Source organism: Equus asinus, chromosome 2 (genome assembly GCF_041296235.1).
Source record: "Equus asinus isolate D_3611 breed Donkey chromosome 2, EquAss-T2T_v2, whole genome shotgun sequence".
In the NCBI taxonomy this organism is placed as follows: domain Eukaryota; kingdom Metazoa; phylum Chordata; class Mammalia; order Perissodactyla; family Equidae; genus Equus; species Equus asinus.
In genome coordinates this window covers 435,321-458,042 of record NC_091791.1, presented here as the reverse complement: position 1 = coordinate 458,042, position 22,722 = coordinate 435,321, and the positions used below count along the sequence as shown (strand labels likewise).

Below are 22,722 nucleotides of genomic sequence, written 5' to 3'. Positions count from 1 at the left end.
TCCTGGAGTCGGGCTGCTGCGTGCAGTCAGCTCCCCACTTAGCATGATATTTCCATCTCATCCCGACTGCTGGCGGCCCCCATGGAGCCCAGCAGTGTGTGAGAGTCTGGTCCGGCCACAGCCCAGTATCCAGTGGTGTAGGAGAGGTTGAGTGCAGCCAGGCCGGACCCATGCTCCTGGGCCTTCAGAGCCACCTGGATGCGTCTCTTTGGGCGAGATTCCGACTTCTGCCACCTGCAGATAAAGTGGTAGACTGGTCACACTGCCTCTGGGGCCCTGGGCAGGGCCTGACCACGGCCTGCTGGTCTTTGGTAGCATCGAGCTTGGTCCAGAATGGACAGAGGAGCATCTGGGCTCGCTGTACCCCGAGAATGCTGGCAGCTTAGTGTCCCTCTGGAAAAAAAGGCTTGCTCCAGGGTCTGAGTGATAGCTTGAAGACCCTCACCCTAAGCAGAGGCACATGCCAGCTGTGGAGAGCAGAGGTGGCAGGGCCCCCTGGGTGGGGCTGGGCTTGGCACTGGTGCTCATCAGCTGAGTTGGAAGGCCCCGTGGTCCAGGGGGTGAGGGCAGATTCCGGGATATAGCCCAGTGGCGGGCGAGGCCCCTGCCGAGCACCGAAGGAAGGCGGGATCCTGAGGAGCTGGCCTAGGAAGTGGGCCTACCGTGGGATAAGGGGCATTGGAGCTGGAGGATGTGGTGAAGAGCTGAGGCCCCTGGAAAGCAGGCCTGCCATGGGATAAGGGGCGTTGGAGCCGGAGGACGTGGTGAAGAGCCGAGGCCCCAGGCTGAGCTCGTGGACACAGAACCAGGCTGGCAGCTCAAGGGAAGTGGGCTGCTGGGCACCTGAGAGGCGGAGGGCCGGCCCTAGGCACAGGGGTGTTGGGATCCAAAGACAAACCCTTGTAAGGATCTGCCCGGCTTTCCTTACAGGCTATCTTGGGCGTGGCCTGTCCTCGGAACACCCTTGGAGGTTCAGACAGCCTCCGTGGTGGTGGAGGGAACTCAGCCTCTCACGCTTTCTTCTGTTGAGCCAAGGCGCTTGCTGGCTTCCTCCACAGACCTGCCAGGGGGCTGCTCAGGCGGCTGTGGGTCTAACAAGCTCCTGGCTTCCTTTGTTCGCACCATGCCCTCACCTTCTGAGGGAGGCTGCCCACTGGGAGACGCTGCTGCCTGGGGCAAACCTGTGGGGGCACGGTGGGCTGTGGCCGGAGGGCTCTTCAGTGGGGTGGCAGTTGTTGCACCTGAGTACAGGGGAGGTCTCTGAGCCTGGACGTGAACCTAAAGTTCAATGGAAATGGGAAGCTCTTGAAGTTTAAACAATGTTGTTTTTTTTTTTCAAAATAGGTCTCAAGAAGGGTTAAGTGACTTGTTTCAAGTCGAGCAAAGTGCCTCCAAGGGAGCCCCTGGCAGTGGGTCTCACAGAGCATCTGCCTAGAGAGGAGGATGCGGCCTTGGGACCGAGGGCAGGGGCAGGCTGCGGGCAACCCTTGTGGGCAGGGAGTGCTCTGGGAACCATGCAGAGAACCGCCATGGGCATGCCTGGGCTCTGAAGTCCGCAGACCGTCTCTTCTGGACACACGCTCAGCACCTACAACCCGTGAGGGAAACCTCTCCTCTCTCTTTTCCCTGGGAAACCTCAAGTCCTTTGTTCCACTCTGGCAGCTTCTGTGGGGGAGGCCACCATGGTCCTCAGGGCTGGTGCAGAACCAGCCCAGCCTGACGGCCGCCTCTCCACCTTGTGGTCAGTACTGTCACACCTCTCAGGTGTCCAGGGTGGGGTCAGGGGAGCTAGAGTGGCCTGAACAGCCTGGTTTTGGCACCTCTCTTTGAGCAGCTCTGGAGAGATGGTGGGCAGCTGACCAGGATGGTCCAGAAACCACAAGACCCCTGCCTTTTGATGGGGAGGACCCTAGACCCTAACCTCCAAGTGGAAGTTGGGGCGTGGGTGGCAGGTGCTGGCGAGGGTGGGAGATGGGGAGGCTGGGGAGGGGCTTGGGCAGAGGGTGAACAGAAGGCGCCTCAGGGCCACAGCTAGGAGAGGCTGCAGCTCCTGCCAGGGTGGTGAGAATCGTCCAGGCAGCGCCTCTGGGCTCGAAGGCTGTGGGCAGCAGACGAAGAAGTGTGGGGTGGCCTCTGGGGTGGGCCTGCGGGGAGGGCGCGGGCTGGGGGCTGAAGTGACCCCAAGCCCAGCTGGGCCTAGGGCCGCAGCAGCCCCAGCGCGCCCAGGGCACCGCCCAGCAGCAGGCAGAGGCACAGGCCGCGCGTGGGCTCCGTGCCCGAAGTCCAGGCGCTGTAGCTGTAGACGCCTTGGCCGGTCCCGTTGCCGCCGGGGGACCCGTCCTCGTCGTCGTCCAGGCCGCGCACCCCCGGCCCCGCGGCCCCACTCCAGCGCGAGCCGGCGGCCAGGCCCACCGCCCCCGCCGCCCCAGCCGCCGCCCCTGCTGCCGCCACACGCAGGGAAGAGCCCGCGTACCGGGGCGCCGGCCTCACCCGCACCCTCGGGGCCCCGCGCGCGCCCCCGCGCAGCCCTCCCCGGGCGCTGCCGCGAGCCCCCCCACGGCCGCCCTTGGCTGCGCCGCTGTCGCAGAGGAAGGCGGCCGCCAGCAGCAGAGCCCAGCACGTCGCCGCCGTCCAGTTCATCTTTGTGGGGCAGGACCTGCAGGAAGATGGAGGAAGGGACCTCAGCTTCTGTGAGGACCAGGGGGCCTAGGGCCTGGGGCCAGCGGTTCTGACCCTAGGGACAGGGGCCCCAGGGGCGGGGACAGAAGCTTAGCATTTGGCGGTACCTGGGGGCTCCAGCATCTTGGAGGACTGCTGCTCAGGGCTGGGGTGGGCTGGGAGGAGGGGTTCGAGCGCTTGAGGATTAGGGGCCCAGTCCTGGGGAGGGGGTAGGGTCTCTTCAGTAACTGGAAAGGGGTGGGTGGAGGTGAGAAGGTTCAGCACCTGGGGGTTATTCCGTGCCTGGGCGTGGAGTAGGGGCATGAACGGGGCGGGGTGGGGAGTGAGGCCCTGCCGTAAGGGACTCGGGCCTGGGGAAGGGCTCCTTGGCTGTTTTGCAAGGACCAACCCCGGCCTCCAGGGCGCCGGCGAGGCCACGGGGATGGAGGTTGTGTTTGAAGGACGCAGTCTCAGGGACCGAGGCCTCCCAAGGACCCAGACTGGGGTGTGGAGAAGGGATCAACCGTGTGCTTCGGCCCGGCTCTCCCGGACCCCTGGGAGCGGTGCGCACCGGGCGCGGGGCGAGAGCCGGGGGTCCGGGCCTCACGGGTTGGGGTCACTGTGCAGACCCCGCCCCTGCAGGCCGGGACCCAGGGGATGGTCCTTGCCCGCCCCACCCCTCCCTCGACTCCACCCCTCCCCGACCGCCGGGGACGCGGCCGTTCCGGATGCAGCGATCTGGGCGGCGGCTCGACCCTCCTCCCAGGCCCGCCGGTCTCCCCTCGCGGCTCCTCCATGCCCGGCCCCGCGGATGCCCGCCCCAGCCGCCCGATCCGGGCCTGGATCCCGCCGCTCGGCCTTACCCGCCACGGGCCTCGGTCGGAACCGCGGGCTGGAGTGGCCGCTCCAAGGGCCAGGCGGAGCGGGAAGGGCGGGCTGGGGCGGAGACCCTCCACCCAGCGCAGAGCCTGGATTTTGCGCGAGGCCTCCGCCCTAGGATTAGGGGCGGGCAGACGCGGAGGCTCGTCCCCCGGGAGACGGAAGGGAGGAGATAAAGGCAGGCCCCGCGGAGCGCAGCCCCTCTGCCTTCCCAGCGCCCCCGCCGTCCTCGCTGCGCCCGGTCCTCCTCCCCCCACCCCTCCCTCACCCCCCTCAGTCCCCATCCTATCTCCCGCTTCCACACGCGTCCGCCCGACTCTGTCTCCATCACGCAGTCCGCACCCAACACTTTCCCATCCCCGCCCCCGTGCACGTGGTGCCCCACCACATCTCGCCTCACCCCACCCCTCCCCCTCCATCCCACCTTCCCATACTCCATGGCATTCCTGCCTGCCCCAAACCGTAACCTCTCCCACCCCACCCTCTCCCATTCCTCATCTTCATCCCTACCCCAGGTGGCTGTGTCCCAGACGCAGGGACCACAGGATGCCATGTCAGACCCTGAGCTCCAGATCATGGTGTTCAGGGCTCTGCATTCCAGGTCCAGAGAGGACAGGATGGCTGTCCTGGGCCACAGTAACCGAGGTCCCAGGGCAGCAGCCCCCCCCCTTTTTTTTTTTTTTGAGGAAGATTAGCCCTGAGATAACATCTGCCACCAATCCTCCTCTTTTTGCTGAGGAAGACTGGTCCTGAGCTAACATCCATGCCTATCTTCCTCTGCTTTATGTGTGGGATGCCTGCCACAGCATGGCTTGTCAAGCAGTGTGTAGGTCCGCACCCAGGATCCGAACCTGGGAGCCCTGGACCACCGAAGCAGCAGGCCCTTTTCTGGGCACCTAGCACAGCAGGCCCCCTTTGCAGGTCTGGGAAAGGACGTCTTGGCCCCCGTCCTGCCCTGCAGTGCCCACCGTTCAGGTCCCTCCAGGGGGGGCCCTCCAGATGGCCCCTCCATGGCAAGGTCACCTGTAGCCCCACTGCCCAAGCCAAGCCAGACCCTGCTGAAGTGGACTCTGGGACCCCTTCTTGAAATGGTTTGTCTTGCCACTGGGATCTCTCACCTCCCAACATGGACACTAGGCCATCACCGCAGCCCTCTGCCTGGGGATACCAGGTCCTCTTGATGGTTTTAGGGATGTACGTGGGAAGCTCCCCACCTGCACGAGATTGTTTAATGTGATATGATCTCTCTTAGCTTCCGTCAGATCCTCACCATCCGCTGAGAAACGCCCCCCACACTGGGCAACCTCACTCCTTCTCCGTTTCAAATGCCACATGGGCCACTGGCCTCTCCTGGCCAGGCCGCTGGTCTGCTGCACCCCAGAGTCGGCGGGCACCTCATGATTTCTCAGCTACGGGCCCTTGGCCTTGAGTGCAGGACCTGCTTGGTGACTCCTGTTTTCCAAGAACTTAGCCAGTCACATGGGAGGCCCAGCAAATATTTGATGAATAAATATATTAATATCTTTCTGTCTTCTAACCTTCTGGATAATTTAGAAGGAAACATTCTGGGAATAGAAACCAAGCCTATTCTTTTAAATTATAACTACTGTTAAGAATTGGTGAGGGGCTGGCCCCATGCCTGAGTGGTTAGGTTTGTGCACTCTGCTTTGGCGGCCCAGGGTTTCGCCGGTTCGGGCCCAGACCGGGCACCACTCATCAAGCCATGCTGAGGCAGCGTCCCACAGAGCACAAACAGAAGGACCTACAACTAGAATATACAACTATGTACTGGGGGGCTTCGGGGAGAAGAAGAAGAAGAAGAAAAGAACTGGTGAGAACGCTCCTTGTATCTTAGCCTTTGTAGGGGACAAGTCAACAATGTTTTCCAAACTCCTGGCAAGTAAGGGCTGGAAAAAACTGGTATTTGAAAGAGAGACAGGTCTGCTGGCTCTAGGTCCACCCAGCTCCCTCCCTTCTGAGGCCTGATGGCAATCACAGGAAATAAGTTCACAAGGAGAATGGGAGGGGCCCTCAGGAGATTCGCAGGAGGGTGCTGGCTCATCAGGCACAGGAGGAATCCCCCTGGAACAGAGGGGCAGTGGCTAGGGAGAGAGCTGCACAGCCTCGGGAATTGGGAATATGATGATGGGTGGTTGGGAGAGATGAGGGCAGAAATGCGGGGGGGTCAGCCAAGATTTGCATTCTCTGGTTGAGCCCCTCCCTGGTCCCACACACAGAAGAGCCCCCAGCAAGCTGCTCACCCCAAGGAAACAAGGAAGTTTCTCTGAAGAAATCAGGGTAAGCCGGGCTGCCTTAACACTTGGTTGGGGCCTGTGGTGGACCGCTGCTGCTTCTGCCACTCAGCATCCATTTCCCCTTGTTCTGGTCAAGGAATCTGTGCGTGTCCTCTGGGGAGCTAGCCCTCTCTTATTTTTGGTCCATGAGGTCAGGCTGTGACCGCCCCCTCTCCTGGCCCTGTGAGGGGACGTGATGTGCCGTGTGGTTCTTTCCAGTGCAGGCCGAGGACCACAGTCTGAGTGGCTGGGAGACAGCTCGCTCTCCTCCTGTGACCCTGAAGGCTTGAGGCTGAGTGTGGAGCCGTCGCACATGTGGAGCTGTCCCACGGAACCCGAGACGAGCCACCCCGATGGGGCAGGACCGAGGGGAACAGAGGTGGGTCCTGACCCAGTTTTGTCTCCTGGATCAGGCAGTGCCAGAGCCGGCATCTCGGACCTTCTTTAGATGCGTGCTGCATCACCTGCAATGAGGCTCCAGCTGGTGGCTGGTTCACTGCCCCTCGTGGTAAAGGGCCCTGCCACACACACACAGAGCTGCCAGGCAGTCTTCCCCCTGCTGCGTTTTAAAGTACGAATGACAAGGGGTGTTTGTCAGAGTTTCAGGGAGAGCGTCTAGGCAGACAAGGAAGACAGAGAAAAGAAAATGGATCAGGGAGTCTGAGGAGTCAGAGGAAAACCTAACACACAAACATGAGGAAAATACTCTAATTCAGACTTGGGAAGACTGGGGGAGACAGTGTATTTATATAAGAACAGGATGCTGTGAAAAAGGAATAGGTAGGCACTAAGAAAGAACTTTTGACAAAATGAGGTTGAAAAAACCCAACAGGAGAATTGTGTTATAAAGTTAAGGAAGTCTCTGCATGAATAGCAGAGACAGCTGGGAGAAAAGGACATCAACCCAGAGGATCGGCTTCTGGGCCCTGAGCGAGCAGAGAGGAAGGAGAGACAGTGACAGCATAGGACGAGTGGGGGACGCAGGCCCCCACTGACTTTGTGAGACCCTAAACCTTTTATCCCAAGATATGTGAGGGAGCACAAGACACAATTTAGACTATTTCATGTTTGAACATCAGCATGAAACTCTAAATGAAATATTAGCGCAGTGACCCCAACAGCACCTCCAAAAAGCATCACGTGAGGTCAGCTCAGTTCAGGTGGTTTCCCGTCATGAAATCCATCCATGCACCTTAGTCACTAGTGCCCCAAGGGAGGAAATACTCGTGATCCTCTCAAAACAGGAAGGCAAAGCGTTTGCTTCTTCCTTACTTTGTTAAGTTTTTTAGTTGAAATATATTTGCTATATGACGTTGTATGAATTTAAAGTGTACCACGTGTTGGTTTGATGCATTTGGGTGCTGTGATGTGATTGCCACTGTCAGAGCGTTTGATTCCAGTCAACACTCATTTGTGGGGGCAAGATGCCAAGAAAAGTAGTCATAGACGTGAATTTTTAACTTGATAAAGGCCATATTTCAAAAAGTCTCAGCTGATATTATACTTAACGGAGAGCCTTTAGATGTACTCCTTTCAAAAAATATAAACAAGAAAAGATGGCCTGCCCTCATCACTTCTGTTAACAAGGTATTGGCAGAACAGCTAAGAGGAAGAAAATGCTGCATTGAGGAGCGGCGGGCCCTGCAGACTGGCAGCCCTGACACTCATTCCCGCACACAGGCGCTGAGCACCCCACATTACTCAGGGAAGCTGATCCACAGCCCTGCCCTCTGAGGAACACAGCCTCCACCCCCCACACAAGAAACCTAACCAGAGCTCTCGGGATCTCGGTAGCCCACCCTCAGACCCAGTCACAGGGGCATTGAGCAGAGAGCCCAGCCAGAGGCTCTGCATGTGCAGAGACAAGGAGTCGCCTCATCTGTCCAGGGAGCTCAGCACACGGGTCTGATTTGATTCCAACACAAAAAGCCCTGCCAGCCCTGGGGCCTGTTCTACAGCCTCAAACGGGCAAGGAGGCTAATTTGCAGCTCCAGTCAAAGCGGAATAGAGGGGCTGGCCCCGTGGCCGAGTGGTTAAGTTCGCGGACTCCACTTCGGCAGCCCAGGGTTTCACCAGTTTGGATCCTGGGCGTGGACGTGGCACTGCTCATCAGGCTACGCTGTGGCAGCATCCCACATAGCCGCACTAGCAGGACCTGTAACTAGGATGTGCAACTCTGCACCGGGGAGCTTTGGGGAGAAGAAAAAGAAGCCAAATAGAGCCTGCAGTCCGACTCGCTGAGGAAACCTAAGCAGAGCCCCAGGACTCTCTGCAGCCCACCACACGCCTCCAATGACAGTAGCACTTGAGGAGGGAACCTGGCCTGCAGCAGCAGTCGTCCTCAAAGCTAGGACTGCGGCGCATCAGCCCAGGGAAATGGTGCACACTTCCACCCAATTTGATCCCAAACAAGAGGCTTGCTGGCCTTGGGCCTACGTGGGGGCCCCACCCAGTCAGGGAAACTAACTGGGTGCCCTGCCCAGCGCAGAAGACAGCCTTCATCCTGCCCCAGCGGGAAACTAAGCAGAGCGCACAGGAAGCCCCGGAGCCCGTCCCACGGTCCTGCTGATGGTGGCGCTTGAAGGGAGCATGCCCGGGGCTTCCCCATCTGCACAGCCAAACTCGTGGCCCTGTCTGACCAGAGAAATCATTGCAGAGTCTCGCCTGATTCAGGTCCCCAAAGCAAGCTGTGCGGTCCTTGGGGCACATTCTGCTGACTCCTCAGGGAGAAAGCTTATTCATAGCCCCACTTACTGCTGTGTGTAGCACCCACTTCCAACCGTGGAGGAAGCCAGACCAAAACCCAAGCAACTGCAGGACTCATCCTACAGCCACACTTGGGGAAGGAGGCAAGCCAGCAGTTGTACCTGACTCTTCTCAGCCAGCGGCAGCCCTGCCAACCTGAGGGCTCGGGCAGTGGCCTCACTCACAATTAGATCCTGACAGCAAGCCCAAGGACATTGCTGGCCGACACATCCAGAACCCCAAGCTGAGTGGACTGGTGAAGAACACAACATAAAAACATGTAAACAGTAACATCAAAAAGCAAAAATGCAATGGGGAGAGGTAAAAGTGTGGAGATTAGGAACGCTATCAAAGTGAAGTTGTTGTCAGTTTAAAGTAGGGCGCTATAACCTTAGAGTATTCTCTGTAAGCCTCACGGTAACCACGAGGGAAAAACAGAGTAGTTACACAAACAGATGTGACACAGAAGTGGAGCATGAGGATACCACAAGTTATCAAGTCACAACAGAAGACAGCAAGAGAGGAAGCAAGGAACAATGGCTCCCCCAAGCAGTCAGAAAATAACTAACAAAATGGCGATAGTAAGTCCTTACCTATCAATCATTACATGATCAATAATTACTTTATATGTAAATAGATTAAATTCTCCAAGGAAAAGACATAAAAGGGCTGAGTGAATGGATTAGAAAACAGTATGCTGCCTACAAGAAACTCACTTTAGCTTCTTTAAAGGCACACAGAGACTGACAGTTAAGGGATGGGAAATGATATTTCAAGCACATGGTAACCAGAAACGTAGGGGAAGCTATACTTATATCAGACAAAATAGACTTTATACTAAAAACAGGAAAAGAGAGATAAAGAAGGTCATTATGTAATGATAAGGGGGTAAAGGCATCAAGAAGATATAACAATTGTAAATATTTATGCACTCAACATAAGAGAACCTAGGGGCCAGCCCTGTGGCTGAGTGGTTAAGTTTGCATGCTCTGCTGCAGCGGCCCAGGGTTTCGCTGGTTCGGATTCTGGGTGTGAACATGGGACCGCTCATCAGGCCACATTGAGGCAGTGTCCCACATGCCACAACTAGAGACACTCACAACTAGAATATACAACTATATACTGGGAGGATTTGGGGGAGATAAAGCAGAAAAAAAAAGATTGGCAGCAGTTGTTAGCTCAGGTGTCAAACTTTAAAAAAAACCCAAACCTAAATATATGAGGCAAAAACTAGCAGAACTAAAAGGAGAAATAAACAGTAATACAATAGTAGTTGGAGATTTTAATATCCCACTCTCAACAATGGATAGATCATCCAGATAGAGAATCGATATGAAAACAGAATTGAGCACCATGATAGACAAAATGAACCTAATAGAAATATACACTACATTCTATCCTGCAACAGCAGAATACACATTCTTGTGCACATATGATACATACGTTATATAGATCATATAGATCATATGTTAAGCCACAAAACAAGTGTTATCAAATTCAAGAAGATTGAAATCATACCAAGTAACTTCTCTGACCACAATGGTATGAAACTCAAAATCAGTAACTGGAGAAAAACTGGAAAACTCACAAATATGTGGAAATGAAAAAACACTTTCCTGGATGACCAATAGACCAAAAATAAAGGGTAAATAAAAAAGTAGCTTGAGACAAACGAAAAAGGAAACACAGCACACCAAAACTTATGGAATGCAGAAAAAGCAGTTCTAAGAGGGAAGCTGATAGCTATCAACTCCGACATCAAGAAAATGAGAGTCCTCAAATAGATCACCTAACTTTACACCTCCAGGAATTAGAAAAAGAAGATCAGATTGAGCCCACAGTTAGAAGAAGGGAGGAAATAATAAAGATTAGGGCAGAAATAAATGAAATGCAGTATAGAAAAATAATTGACAACATTAACAAAACTAGGAGCTGATTCTTTGAAAAGATAAGCAAAATTGACAAACCATTAGCAAGACTAACCAAGACAAAAGAGAGAGGATCCAAACCAACAAAATTATAAGTGAAACAGGAGACTTTACAATTTATACCACAGAAATACAAAGGGTCATAAGAGGATACTATGAAGAATTATATACCAAAAGACTGACCAACACAGAAGAAATGGATAAATTCTCAGAAATATACAACTGACAAAGATTGAATCAGGAATAGAAAATCTGAAAGACCATTACTAGGAAGGAGACTGAATCGGTAATCAAAAATCTCCCAATAAAGAAAAGCCTAGGATCAGATGACTTCACTGGTGAGTTTTACCAAACACTTAGAGAAGAATTAAGGCCAGTGCCTCTCAGACTCTTCCAAAAGACTGAAGAGGATGGAACACTCACAAACTTATTTTGAGAGGCCAGTGTTATCCTGAACCCAAGCCAGAAAAGGACTCTCCAAGAGAAGAAAACTCCAGGCCAATATCTCCGATGAATATAGATGGACAAATTCTCAATAAATACTCACACAACAAATCCAGCAGCATCCTGAAAGATCATTTACCATGATGAATTGGGATTCATCACTGGGATGCAAGGATGGTTCAACATACACAAATCAATAAATATGATACATCACAGTGATAGAAATAAAAAAATCATATCATCTCAATCGACGCAGAAAAAGCATTTGACAACATTCAACATCCTTTCATGACAAAAACTCTGAACAAATTATGTATAGAGAGAATGTACTTCAACACAACAAAGGCCATATATGTGGAACCCACAGCTAACATCATACTCAACGTGAAAGGTTGAAAGCTTTTCCTCTAACATCAGGAACAAGACAAGCGTGCCCACACTCACCACTCCTATTCAACTCGGTCCTGGAAGTCCTAGCCAGAGCAACCAGGAAAGAAAAAGAAATAACAGGTGGCAGAACATGAAGGGCAGAAGTAAAATGGTCTCTATTTGCAGATGACATGATTTTATACATAGAAAATCCTAGAGATTCCACCAAAATAATGTTAGACCTAACAAGAAATTCAGTCAAGTTTCAGGATACAAAATTAATATAGAAAAATTGGTAGTGTTTCTATATGTGAATGACAAACTGCCTGAAAAAGAAATCAATCAAACGATCCCATTTACAATAGCATCAACAACAATAAAATACTTAGGAATAAATTCAAGCAAGGAGGTGAAAGAAGTGTACAATGAAAACTACAAGATATTGATGAAAGAAATCAAAGACACAAATAAATGGAAAGGTATCCGATGGTCATGGGTTGGAAGAATTAACATGGTTAGAATGTCAATACTACAGAAGTCATCTATGGATTCAATGCGATCCCCATCAAGTTTCCAGAGGCATTTCTTACAGAACTAGAAAAAGGAATCCTAAAATTTATATGGAACAACAAAAGACCCCGATTAACTGAAGCAATCCTGAGAAAGAAGAACAAAGCAGGAAGCAAAACACTTCTTGATTTCAAGCTATATTCTAAAGCTAGAGTAATCAAAGCAGTATGGTACTGGCATAAAAATACACCTTTACCACTGGAACAGAATCAAGAGCCCTGAAATTATCGCAGCATATACGGTCAACTAATATTTGACAAAGGAGCCAAGAATACTCAAAGGAGAAGACAGTCTCCTCAATAAATGGTGCTGGGGAAACTGGACAGCCACATGCAAAAGGAAGAAACTGGATCTCTATCATATACCACTCACAAAAATTAACTTGAAATGGATTGAAGACTTAGATGTAAGACCTTAAGCCTACAGCTCCTAGAGGAAATATAGGAAAAAAGCCCCTGAACATGGGGCTTAGCAACAATTTTTCAGATATGACAATTAACCACAAACAACGCAATCAAAAATAAACAAGTCGGACTACATCAAACTAAAAAGCTTCTGTACAGCAAAAGACATGATCAACAAAATGAAAAGACAAGCTACAGAATGGAAGGAAACATTTGTAAATCATCGATCTGATAAGGGGTTAATAGCCAAGATCTATAAAGAGCAGATACAACTCAATAGCAGAAAAACAAATATCCAATTAAAAAATGGATATTTTAATTCAAAGGACTTGAATAGATATTTTTCTAAAGAAGATATTCAAATGGCCGACAGGTGTGTGAAAAGGTGCTTCAACATCACTGGTCATTAGGGAAACGCAAATCAAAACCACAGCAAGTTATCACCTCACACCTGTTAGAGTGACTCGTGTCGGAAAGAGAAGAAGTGTTAGTGAGGCTGCGGAGAAAGGGAATGCTTGTGCGCTGTTAGTAGGAATGTAAATTGGCGCAGCCACTATGGAAAACAGGATGGAGTTTCCTCAGAAAGTTAAAAGTAGACCTACCCTCTGATCCAGCAATTCCACTTCCAGGGGAAATGAAATCACTATGTCAAAGAGACACCTGCACCCCGTGATCAGCGCAGCATTATTCACAACAGCCAAGGCATGGAAATGACCTTAGTGTTCATCAAGAGATGAATGGATGCAGAGAACACACGCACACACGGCAATACCATTCAGCCATAAAAAGATGGAAATCTTGCCATTGCAACAAAATAGATGGACCTGAGGGCATTACGCTAAGTGAAATAAGTCAGAAAGAGAAAGACATATACTGTAAAACCTCAGTTATATGTGGAATCTAAAAAACACCTCATGCTCATAGAAAAAGAGATCACATTAGAGGTTCCCAGAGTCATGGGGTAAGAGGTGGGGAATTGTGTGAAGGTGATCAAAAGGTACGAACTTCCAGTTGTGAGATAAAAAGTACTGGGGATGTGACATACAACATGGTGACTATAGCCGCCACTGGAGTATGTTATAGAGGAAAGTTGCTAAGAGAGTAGATCCTGTGTTGTCATCACAAGGAAAGACAATATAGTTTTTTCTTCTTTTCTTGTATCTCTAAGAGATATTGATACAATAAGATAAACTTATTGTGGTAATCCTTTCACAAGGTAAGTCAAGTCATTATGCCGCACACCTTACACTGAGACAGTGCTTATGTCAATTACATCTCAACAAAACTGGAAGGAAGAATACATAAACATACTCAAATATAAAAGAAGAAGTTTTCCATAATTGTGGCTCTCACAACTGGATGGGGCTGGAGGGCTGAGGCAGGTGGCTTTGACTGTTGAGCAAGGTTTGAGGAGGACCCCCGGGCAGCTTCCCACGTCCGCTCAGCATGAGCTCGGCAGTTCCAGCAACGCCTCTGTGCTCCAGGGGAGGCACCAGCTGTCGCTGCACATTTGGATGTCCCTGCAAATGTTAATGAGTTGGAGCTTCGTGCAGATTGAGAATCAAAGAGAACTCTTTCCTGCCACGGCAAAGTTTCTTGGGTGAAGGATGAAGGTGCCCTTTTTAGAGAGGAAAGAAAGCAAGCAAGCCACACCTCCTTTCTACAGGTCAGTGAATGGAAGGCTGGGTCACATCCTCTCCCACCCTGCCTGTGGTGCCAGGACCATGAAACGTCACAGACACAGGGAAGCAGCCACCTTGTGTTTTCCCAGACCTCACACCAAGACGAGTTGGGTCGGAGGATCAGGATGTGGGACAGGCGTCCACAGCGGGGTATCAGGAGACTCCAGTCAGAACGAACCAGGCCGTGTGCACACCGGGCAAGTCTGACTCTTGGATCTCTCCTGAACATGCACCCCAGACTCTGAGAGGGGAGGTGGCCAGCAGCGCCCTGCGGCTGCAGGGTCCAGCGTTGCTCCAGGTGTCAGGTGCTGGGGAAAACTCATCAGCAGGATGCTGGAGGGGAGGGGGTTGAGTGGGCCCCACTGGATCTCCTGCTCTTCCCCTCGCCCCTGGCTCTCCCCGGCCTCCCGGCCCCCCTGCAATCCTGACAGCATCCACCCTTCGGGCCTCAGGCGCTCGGTTGAAGGGCCACATGGAACACAGGGCAGCTCCCTGGGGAGGCACATCGTGCATACACCCATCCCATTAGCACCTTCCTGCTCTGGGCTATTGCAGCACACTCTCCAAGTCCTATCTTGAAGTTAGCTGGTTGACACCTGCAAATTCCACCTGGGCCTTTCCCTTCCTTTGCCGGACGCAGGAAGCACCCTCCTGAGGGCCACTTTGACGTCCTTGTTCCGCAGAGAGTAGATGAGGGGGTTCAGGGTGGGGCTGACTGCTGTGTATAGCAAGGCAACCACTTTGCCGTTTTCCATGGAGGAGCCAGAGCCCGGGAGGATGAAGGTGTAGACGACGGTGGAGTAGCACAAGGTGACCACCAGGAGGTGCGAGGAGCAGGTGGAGAAGGCCCGCCGCCGGCCTGCAGCCGAGCGGACGCGCAGGATGCTGGCGATGATGCAGCCGTAGGACGCCAGGGTGAGCAGGAAGTTGACCACGCCAAAGTAGACGTCTGCGATGACGATCATGATGTCATTCAGGGTCGTTGGGCTGCAGGAGAGCAGCAGCAGCGTGGGGACTTCACACAGAAAGTGACGGATCTGATTAGGGCCACAGAAACTCAGCCTTGTCATCAGGCCAGTGAGCACAGAGGTGCTGAATGCACTGACCGTCCACACGCCGCCCGCCAGCAGGGCGCACACGGGCCAGCTCATCAGCCTGCGGTAGTGCAGCGGGCGGCAGATGGCCACGTAGCGGTCATAGGCCATGAGCATGAGCAGCAGGAGCTCGGCCCCCAGAAACCACATCAGGAAGAAGAGCTGGGTCATGCAGCCCCCATAGGAGATGGTGCCACCCTTCTCCACCAGGTTCTCCAGCAATCTGGGGAGAACAGTCGACGTGCAGACAGTGTCCAGGACGGCCAGGTTGGTGAGGAAGAAGCACATCGGGGTGTGGAGGCCCGGGTGCAGGCTGATGGCCACGACAGTGAGCGTGTTTCCTGCGAGAGCCCCTAGGTACAGGGGGAGGAACAAGGCCAAGAAGAGGCCCCGCAGCCCAGGGGCCTGTGAGAAGCTCTGCAGGACAAACTCCTCCATGGCCATGCAGTTGTCTGCGGCCATCGTGAGGCTGGGTGTCTGGACACAGCTGCCCGGCAGAGGGAGGCACGGGGCGGCGGACGGCCTCTGCGGGGGTGCTGGCTCTCCGCACCTTGCTGCAGGAGCACAAAATCAGGGGTCAGCGAGGGTCCTGCTCCCAGGGAGACAGTCAGAGAACAGCGTCCACCCCAGAGCCCTGGGCCCTCCCAGCCATGCAGGCACCTCCCCCCTGAGACAACCTGGTTGTTGCTGGGTCAGCACCACCCCGTAAATCACACAGAAGGGTCAGCGTGACCTGTCCTCACTGACTGTGAACGTTTCCTGTGGCACCCAGTGGGGAGGAGCTGCTTGCTGTGCTCGGTCTTGCCTCAGAGTGTGGAGGGCCCCGTCGGCAAGCCAGAAGGACCCAGGTTCCCAAAGGAAACCCAATCATCACGGGGCTGGGCATCAGGGACAGGAGGGCATTTTCACTGTGGGGGCTGCGAGGTGGGCACTCAGGGGGCACAGTGTGTTGGAGGTAGGGGAGCCTGGGCACCAGAGGGCTCGGGTGCTCCTGGGAAGGTCGCCCTCGGCTGCCAGAGTCGGCTGTGGATCGGCCCGGCCACAGTCCTTTAGTGGAAGCCACAGCTGCCTTCCCCTTCCCCCCACCTCTGCAGAGAGGGCAGACCCCGAGAGAGGGGCAGGGGTGCAGATCAGCCGACCTCCTGGTTCTAACCCGTCCCCTGCCTGGGCTGGGCAGCAAGCTTGTCTCCTCAACGGGGTCAGGCCGGGCCAGGGGCCAGGGTTCAGGGAGGAAAGGCAGAGTCCCAGCTCAGTGCAGCCCTGTGGCCTCAGCTGACACACCCATCAGCCCCCAGGACAGGGCTTCCCGAGCGCTGGTCACTGCTGGCACCGCCCAGTGCCACACGCACCCCTTCTCAGCAGTCGGCCGGACCTGTCCTGTGCAAGCGTGAATCCCACAGACCCTCAGCTGCAGCATCTGAGCCACTGGGCCCCCCTCACACACCCCAGGTGCCTGTGTCTGCTGCCCAGCGAGGCTTGCAGCAGATTCACTGGAACCCGCGCTGCGGGCTCCCCGCTGGGGAGGGGCCTCAGGCTGTGGCGTCCCTGAAAGCCTCCGACCTACTTAGAGACCAGGCCACGCTGCTTGGGTCTCCCTCGCTCTGATCTGCGCAGACAGGAGGCAGCCCAGCAGACGCGCGGAGCTCCCTGGGGGCTCTGCCACCTCAAACTGAAGCCGCAAAGGCCACGAGCAAAGCGAGTTGAATGTCATTTTTCCACAATAAAACAGCTCAGGGCACAAGCAAATGTCCATTCAGAACCAGCAAAGGGAAAATTAGGGCAGGCAGTCCAAAAGGCAGGGGCGAGGCCGTGACGGACAGCTGCTCACTGGGAATGAAGGGGCTGCTCGCTCGGCTCCCGGCTACATGTGAGATGCTCACATCTTCACAGAAAGACGGGAAGTTCTTCCTCTGGTGGAAACGAGACACTGTGTGAGGCTGCAGCCGTCTCTCCCAGGTCAGTGGCTCCTTTGTGTGCTGAGGACCTTTAAGCGGAGTCCGTCCCCCTGGGTGGACCTGAGGTGCTGGGGAGCTCAAAGGCCCCCCAGGCCCGGCTCTCAGGGATCAATTACCCCCACCTGGAGGTAAACAGGGGCCCTGTGGGCACAGAAGGGCCAGGGTGCCTGTGGCCCCAGGGGTCAGGATCCCAGGTAGCCGCCTCCATGTGAACGCATGAGCTGACAGCTCCTCTGCCAAGGGTCTCTCCCCCGGCAGATCTCAGAGGAGAGCTGAGTGCGCCAATCCCTGCAGGAAGGACGCGATTCGTTTGAAACAGACTTCAGTTTTTAGAACAGCTGTTAGATTTCCGTAAATTTGGAGAAGACGGCATGGAGAGTCCCTGAGGCCCCACACCCAGTTTCCCAACTTTCGACATGGGACAGAGTGTGATGTGCTGGTTGTCATTAATGAACCAATATTGATATGTTTGTCGGCTAAAGTCCATGGTTTGTGCAGATTGCCTTTGTTTTCACCCAGCGTCCCTTCTCTGTCCGGGCTCCCGTCTGGACTCCACGGGACAGTCAGGGTCCTCTAGCTGGCGGTTTCTCAGACTTCCCGTGGTTGTGTCTACCCTGCCAGCTTTGTGGAGAGCTGGTCAGGTGTTCTGCAGAGTGGCCCTCATGGGGATTGTCCGCTGTTTTTCCCACGATCACACCAGGGGGTGGGTTTTGGGAGACACACTACAGAGGTGCGCTGCCGTCCTCATCTCGTCCTATCAGGAGACACATGGTCCCCCTGACTTTCGCCGCTGATGTTGGCCTGATGAGGTGGGTTTTTCCACCACCAGTTTCAAGTGCTGAGCCCGATGCTGGGCGCCTCAGGGTCAGGGGACACAGCGTCCTGCCCTTGAGGACAGAGAGTCTGAGAGAATCAGCACTGGCAGTCCCCACCCCAACCCGAGCCTCAGCGGGGCCCCTGGCAGTGGGTGACGAGGCGCGGAGAGCTCACTTTAGCTGACACCTTCCCCTGCGGGGTCAAAGGCCCACAACGGATGGACAGGGCACCTGCTGGGGCTCTGTTTCCAACGTGCCCAGCATGTAGAGCTGAGAAAACATCACGCACAAGGAGAGTCTCACCGTTTATCTTAGTGACCAAGTTCAGAATGTGACACATAGAAATTAGTCTTAGAAATTGCAAGGGAACCAACAGAGGGGCCGTGGTTAATTTACAGTGGTCCTTAACTTCACAGAAGAAACAGCCACTGGTCCCAAGCCTCCAACTCAATCAGTCAGCACGTATTTTTAACCTCTGACCAATAATCCTCTGTCTCATGGGACAGTCAACGCAGTAGTGTCAGCAGCTCAAGACTGGAACAATTCTTCTGATTTATTCAGACTCGATGTAACTTCAGCTGTGTCTGATTTTCCTGATTGACACACGGTTTTCTGAAAGGGATGACGTTGATTCATATAAATAACCAGTGGTCAAGGGGCCCTGCAACCCTAGTTTATCTCAAGGCCCGTGACACGTAGCCATATGTGTAACGCAGGAGCCTCAGTATCTGTGCGAATCATTGGTTAATAACAACCAGCGAGCACCTGCCACACGGGTAGACTGGCCTCAGGGCTGTGAGGATGCTCACAACAGTGCAGGAGTCTCTCTCCTCTGGGGGTTTCCAGATCCACAGGGCAGCAGGCGGCCCACCAGCGAGGCTCAGCACGATGCTGACGGACCCGACAACACACTTCCTGACTTCAAACTTCCTGCAGAGCTACAGTAATCAAGACAGTGTGGCACTGGCAAAAGGACAGACATATGGATCAATGGAACATAACCAAGAGTCCAGAAATAAACCCACATAACTATGGCCAACTGACTTTGACAAAGCTACCAAGACAATTCAGTGAGGAAGGAATAGTCTTTTCAACAAGTGGTGTTGGGACAACTGGACATACACATGGAAAATAATGAAGTTGGACCCACACCTCACACCATGTACAAGAAGTAACTAAAAAGGGTCAAAAACCAAAGAACTAAAACCATAAAACCCTTAGAAGAAAATGTAGGGGTATATCATCATGACTTCAGAGTTGGCAATGGTTTCTTTGATGTAACACGAAAAGGACTGGCAAATAAAAGAAAAATAGATTAATTGGACTTCAAAATTTAAAACCTTCAGTGTTTAAGGACACTACAAAAAATTGAAAAGACAGGCAACCAAATAGGAGAAAATATTTGCAAATCATACATTTGATAAGAGACTTATATCTAGAATTTAAAAAAGACTATTACGATTGAATAATATAAACATGAACAACTCGATTATAAAACAAGGTGAAGGATCTGAATAGAAATTTCTCCAAAGAAGATACATAAGCAGCCAATAAGTATATGAAAAGAGCCAAGCTCTTTTGTGGGGGAGAAACGCCAAGAAATGTAGTCATAGAAGTGAATTTTTTTTTTAAAGATTGGCACCTGAGCTACCAACTGTTGCCAATCTTCTTTTTTTTCCTTTTCCCCAAAGGCCCCCAGTACATAGTTGTATATTATAGTTGTGAGTGCCTCTGGTTGTGCTATGTGGGGACGCCGCCTCAACGTGGCCTGATGAGCAGTGCCGTGTCCCTGCCTGGGATCTGAACTGTTGAAACCCCGGGCCGCCGAAGTGGAGCATGCAAACTTTAACCACTCGGCCACAGGGCAAGCCCCAGAAGTGAATTTTTAACTTGATAAAGGCCATATTTTAAAAAGCCTCAGACGACGTTATACTTAATGGAAAGCCTTTAGATGTACTCCCTTCAAAAATATGAACAAGAAAAGATGGCCTGCTTTCACTGCTTCTGTTAACAAGATATTGGCAGAACGGCTAAGAGGAAGAAAATGCTGCATCGAAGAGTGGCAGACTCTGCAGACTGGCAGCCCTGACAGTCATGCCTGCCCACAGACGCTGAGCACGTGACACTGACTTCTCACCTGCCACCCAAAGCTGGAGGATACAGAGAGGGTGCTTGGGAGAGGTTTAGCTCCTGAAAAAGAGGGCTACGCAGAACGTGCGTGATCTTCTCCTAGGCTGTGGACTCAGTGCCAGGCGTTGCCGCTGCCCCGTGAAGACCGCAGGGTGCTGAATACGCAGGCTGAGTGGGTGGAAGAAGGGAAGATCCAGGCCAGACGCACCACTAGGCTGCTCCACGGCCCCTGCACCGCCATTGCCTGACTCTTCCCCTGTTTGTGTAGCGACTGCTACCTGGAGGCTCTGACTTGCAGCCACATGTGTATCTTAGACTTGATAAAATAAAATTTCTGTACCCGAACAAGAAATAGCTAGAAAACATGTAATAAAATGCCATTCACAGTAGCAACCAACACTATAAGTAACCTTCCACAATGCAAAAGATCTCTATGGCAAAAAAATTATTAAAGAACATGAAGCTGCATAAACGGAGGAGTAAACAAGGGTAGTACTTGTATTGTGAACTTAATATTGTGAAGGTGACAATTTTGTGTGAAAATTCTCCACAAATTATCCCATAAATTCAAAGACATTCCAATAAAAATGTCTGCGGAAGTTTTAAAGGAACCTGCTCTAGGCTGAATTGTGAATTGTATTTCCCTCCTCCTCATTGATATGTTGAAGTCCTGACCCCCAGGACCTCAGGATGTGGCTGTATTTGGAGATGGGGTCTTTACCAAGGAAATTAGGGTAAAATGAAGTCATTGGGGTGCGCCCTAATCCAATCTGACTGGTGTCTTTATAAGAGCCAGGCACACACACAGGGACAAGCGTGGGAAGACGCAGGGAGAAGACGGCATTTACACGCCAAGGAGAGAGGCCTCAGGAGGAACCAAGCCTGTGACGCCTCGTCTCAGACTTCCAGCCTCCAGGACTGTGAGAGGATGAATGCCTGTTGTTTAAGCTCCTGGCCTGGCAACTTTGTCATGGCAGCCCTAGTGGACTAATACAGAACCCGAGGGATCTGAGGCCATATGGAAAAATAAAGGTCTAGCATAACTAATTTTGAAAAAGAAGACCAAAGACATGGGACTCACCCTGTCAGATATGAAGATGGTGTGGAAAAGCCACAGTGATAAAACTACCCAGTCTTGGCGAGGAACAGAGACACCAGCACAAGAGAAGAAGGGCATCGCCAACAGACTGTGGGAGCTTGTTCATGTCTACAGGAAGAAAACAAGTTGAGAATTTTGATGGAGAATGGGAAACTGTAAGAAGAACCAAAAGGAAATGTAGAACTAAAAAAAATACGTTTAAGAACACAGCAGATTAGCTATGACTAGAGAGAATTCGTAACCTGGAAGATCAGAAGAAAATATCCAGAAGAAAGCACAGAGAGGAAAAAAATCATACAGCACACAGAACAGGCTGATAGAAGGCAGAGGGGACACTACAAAAAGATCTTGACATCCACGTACTATTGGAACCAAAAGGCGAGGAGAGAAAGAATGAGGCAGACGCAGTGTTTACGGAAACAATGGTGGTAATTTTCAAAAACTGATGAGAGGAAGCAAGTCACGAATTCTAGAAGCATTACAGACTCCGAGCATGACAAACCCAAAGAGAAACATACCCTGGAAACCAAACACAAGAAGAAGACGTTAAAAGCTTCCAGAAGTGTGGGAAATGCAATTACCTAAAAAGAGTAAAAATAAAACAAACAGCTGACTTCTCAACAGAAACAGGCAGCAGCTGGCAAAGCAGAAATGTGGTTTGCAGAGTTCCAGCTCCAGCATCACAGAGCTGACAATAGAAGGGTGGTTAGAAGGTAAGAGACGACAGATTAATAACCAGCGCAGATAGAAATATATATTATGCAAATAAATACTAATGAAAGGGAAGCTGATGTAGCTGTATTGTCAGAGAAAGTAGACTTTAAGCCTTACAGATTATGGCAAAAAGCATTACTGGACACAAAGAGCAACACTTCATAATGATAAAAGGTTAAACTGACCAAGATGATAATTCTAAATTTCATGTACCTAATGACATAACCTCAAAATAAAGCAAAATAGTAAGAAAGAGAAGATTTGCAGGGCAAAATCATTTACATGAATTTAAACCTCTCACACACAAAGCACAGGACACATCTATTGATAACGCATGCATATCTCCAGGGACATATACTAAACCTATTACTTGGGTGGCTGTGATGAAGGGAATGGGATGGGAATGTGGGAAAAAAAGATGAAATCAAGTGAGAGAAGTGCTCGCCCTGACCAATGGCGATGGCCCAATAAGAAGGGAAGTGCTGCATTAGCCTAATTTCTGTCCCCAAGCACCAGAGAAGAGAGAAAAGGCAGAAAAGCCAGGAATGGTTTGCCATCTATTCGTTAGACCCATCAGGTTTTAGATAAAGAAAAATTCTTGTTTCTGAGGAAAGGTGGCAAATGTGTGGCCAATGGCGCTGCCTGGACTCCTCTGGAGCCCTTAGTCCACTGTCCAGCTGGCTGGGGTTGGTCGCAGGGTCTGCTCTGACAAGCTGGGACCTCAGGCAAAGGAGGCCATCCCAGTGGGCTCTGGGACAAGGTACACAGGGCCCAGGAGGGCCAGGAAGAGGGTCTGGCCACCGCAGAACCTGAGCAGACCCCAGGTGGTTGGGGAAGGACAGTGCAGAAGGACCCTCCTATGAGTTTGAGACCAAGTTCTTCCTGGGCTGAGGGCGCTGCTGGGAGCTGAGGAGCTGTCCCCGGCTCTGGTGCTGATGCTGC

At 52.2% G+C, this 22,722-nt stretch overlaps 2 protein-coding genes and 1 long non-coding RNA gene across 3 annotated transcripts; 1 reads left to right on the top strand and 2 right to left on the bottom strand.

The window, feature by feature from the left end:
• Positions 1–1,313: 1,313 nt before the first annotated feature.
• SPRN (shadow of prion protein) lies at positions 1,314–3,655 on the bottom strand. Its single transcript, XM_044748170.2, has 2 exons — positions 3,522–3,655; positions 1,314–2,656 (listed from the first exon to the last, which is right to left on the bottom strand). Exon 2 carries the CDS (start codon positions 2,638–2,640, stop codon positions 2,197–2,199), a length of 444 nt encoding a protein of 147 aa, XP_044604105.2. The 5' UTR covers positions 2,641–2,656; positions 3,522–3,655; the 3' UTR covers positions 1,314–2,196.
• Positions 2,594–6,186, top strand: LOC139046601 (uncharacterized). Its single transcript, XR_011506850.1, has 3 exons — positions 2,594–2,690; positions 5,775–5,835; positions 6,051–6,186. It is a non-coding gene; the product is annotated as an uncharacterized lncRNA (long non-coding RNA).
• An 8,232-nt stretch (positions 6,187–14,418) lies between these two features.
• Positions 14,419–15,646, bottom strand: LOC123283271 (olfactory receptor 13A1-like). The gene has a single exon (XM_070520334.1). It carries the CDS (start codon positions 15,527–15,529, stop codon positions 14,555–14,557), a length of 975 nt encoding a protein of 324 aa, XP_070376435.1. The 5' UTR covers positions 15,530–15,646; the 3' UTR covers positions 14,419–14,554.
• Between the last annotated feature and the right edge of the window lie 7,076 nt (positions 15,647–22,722).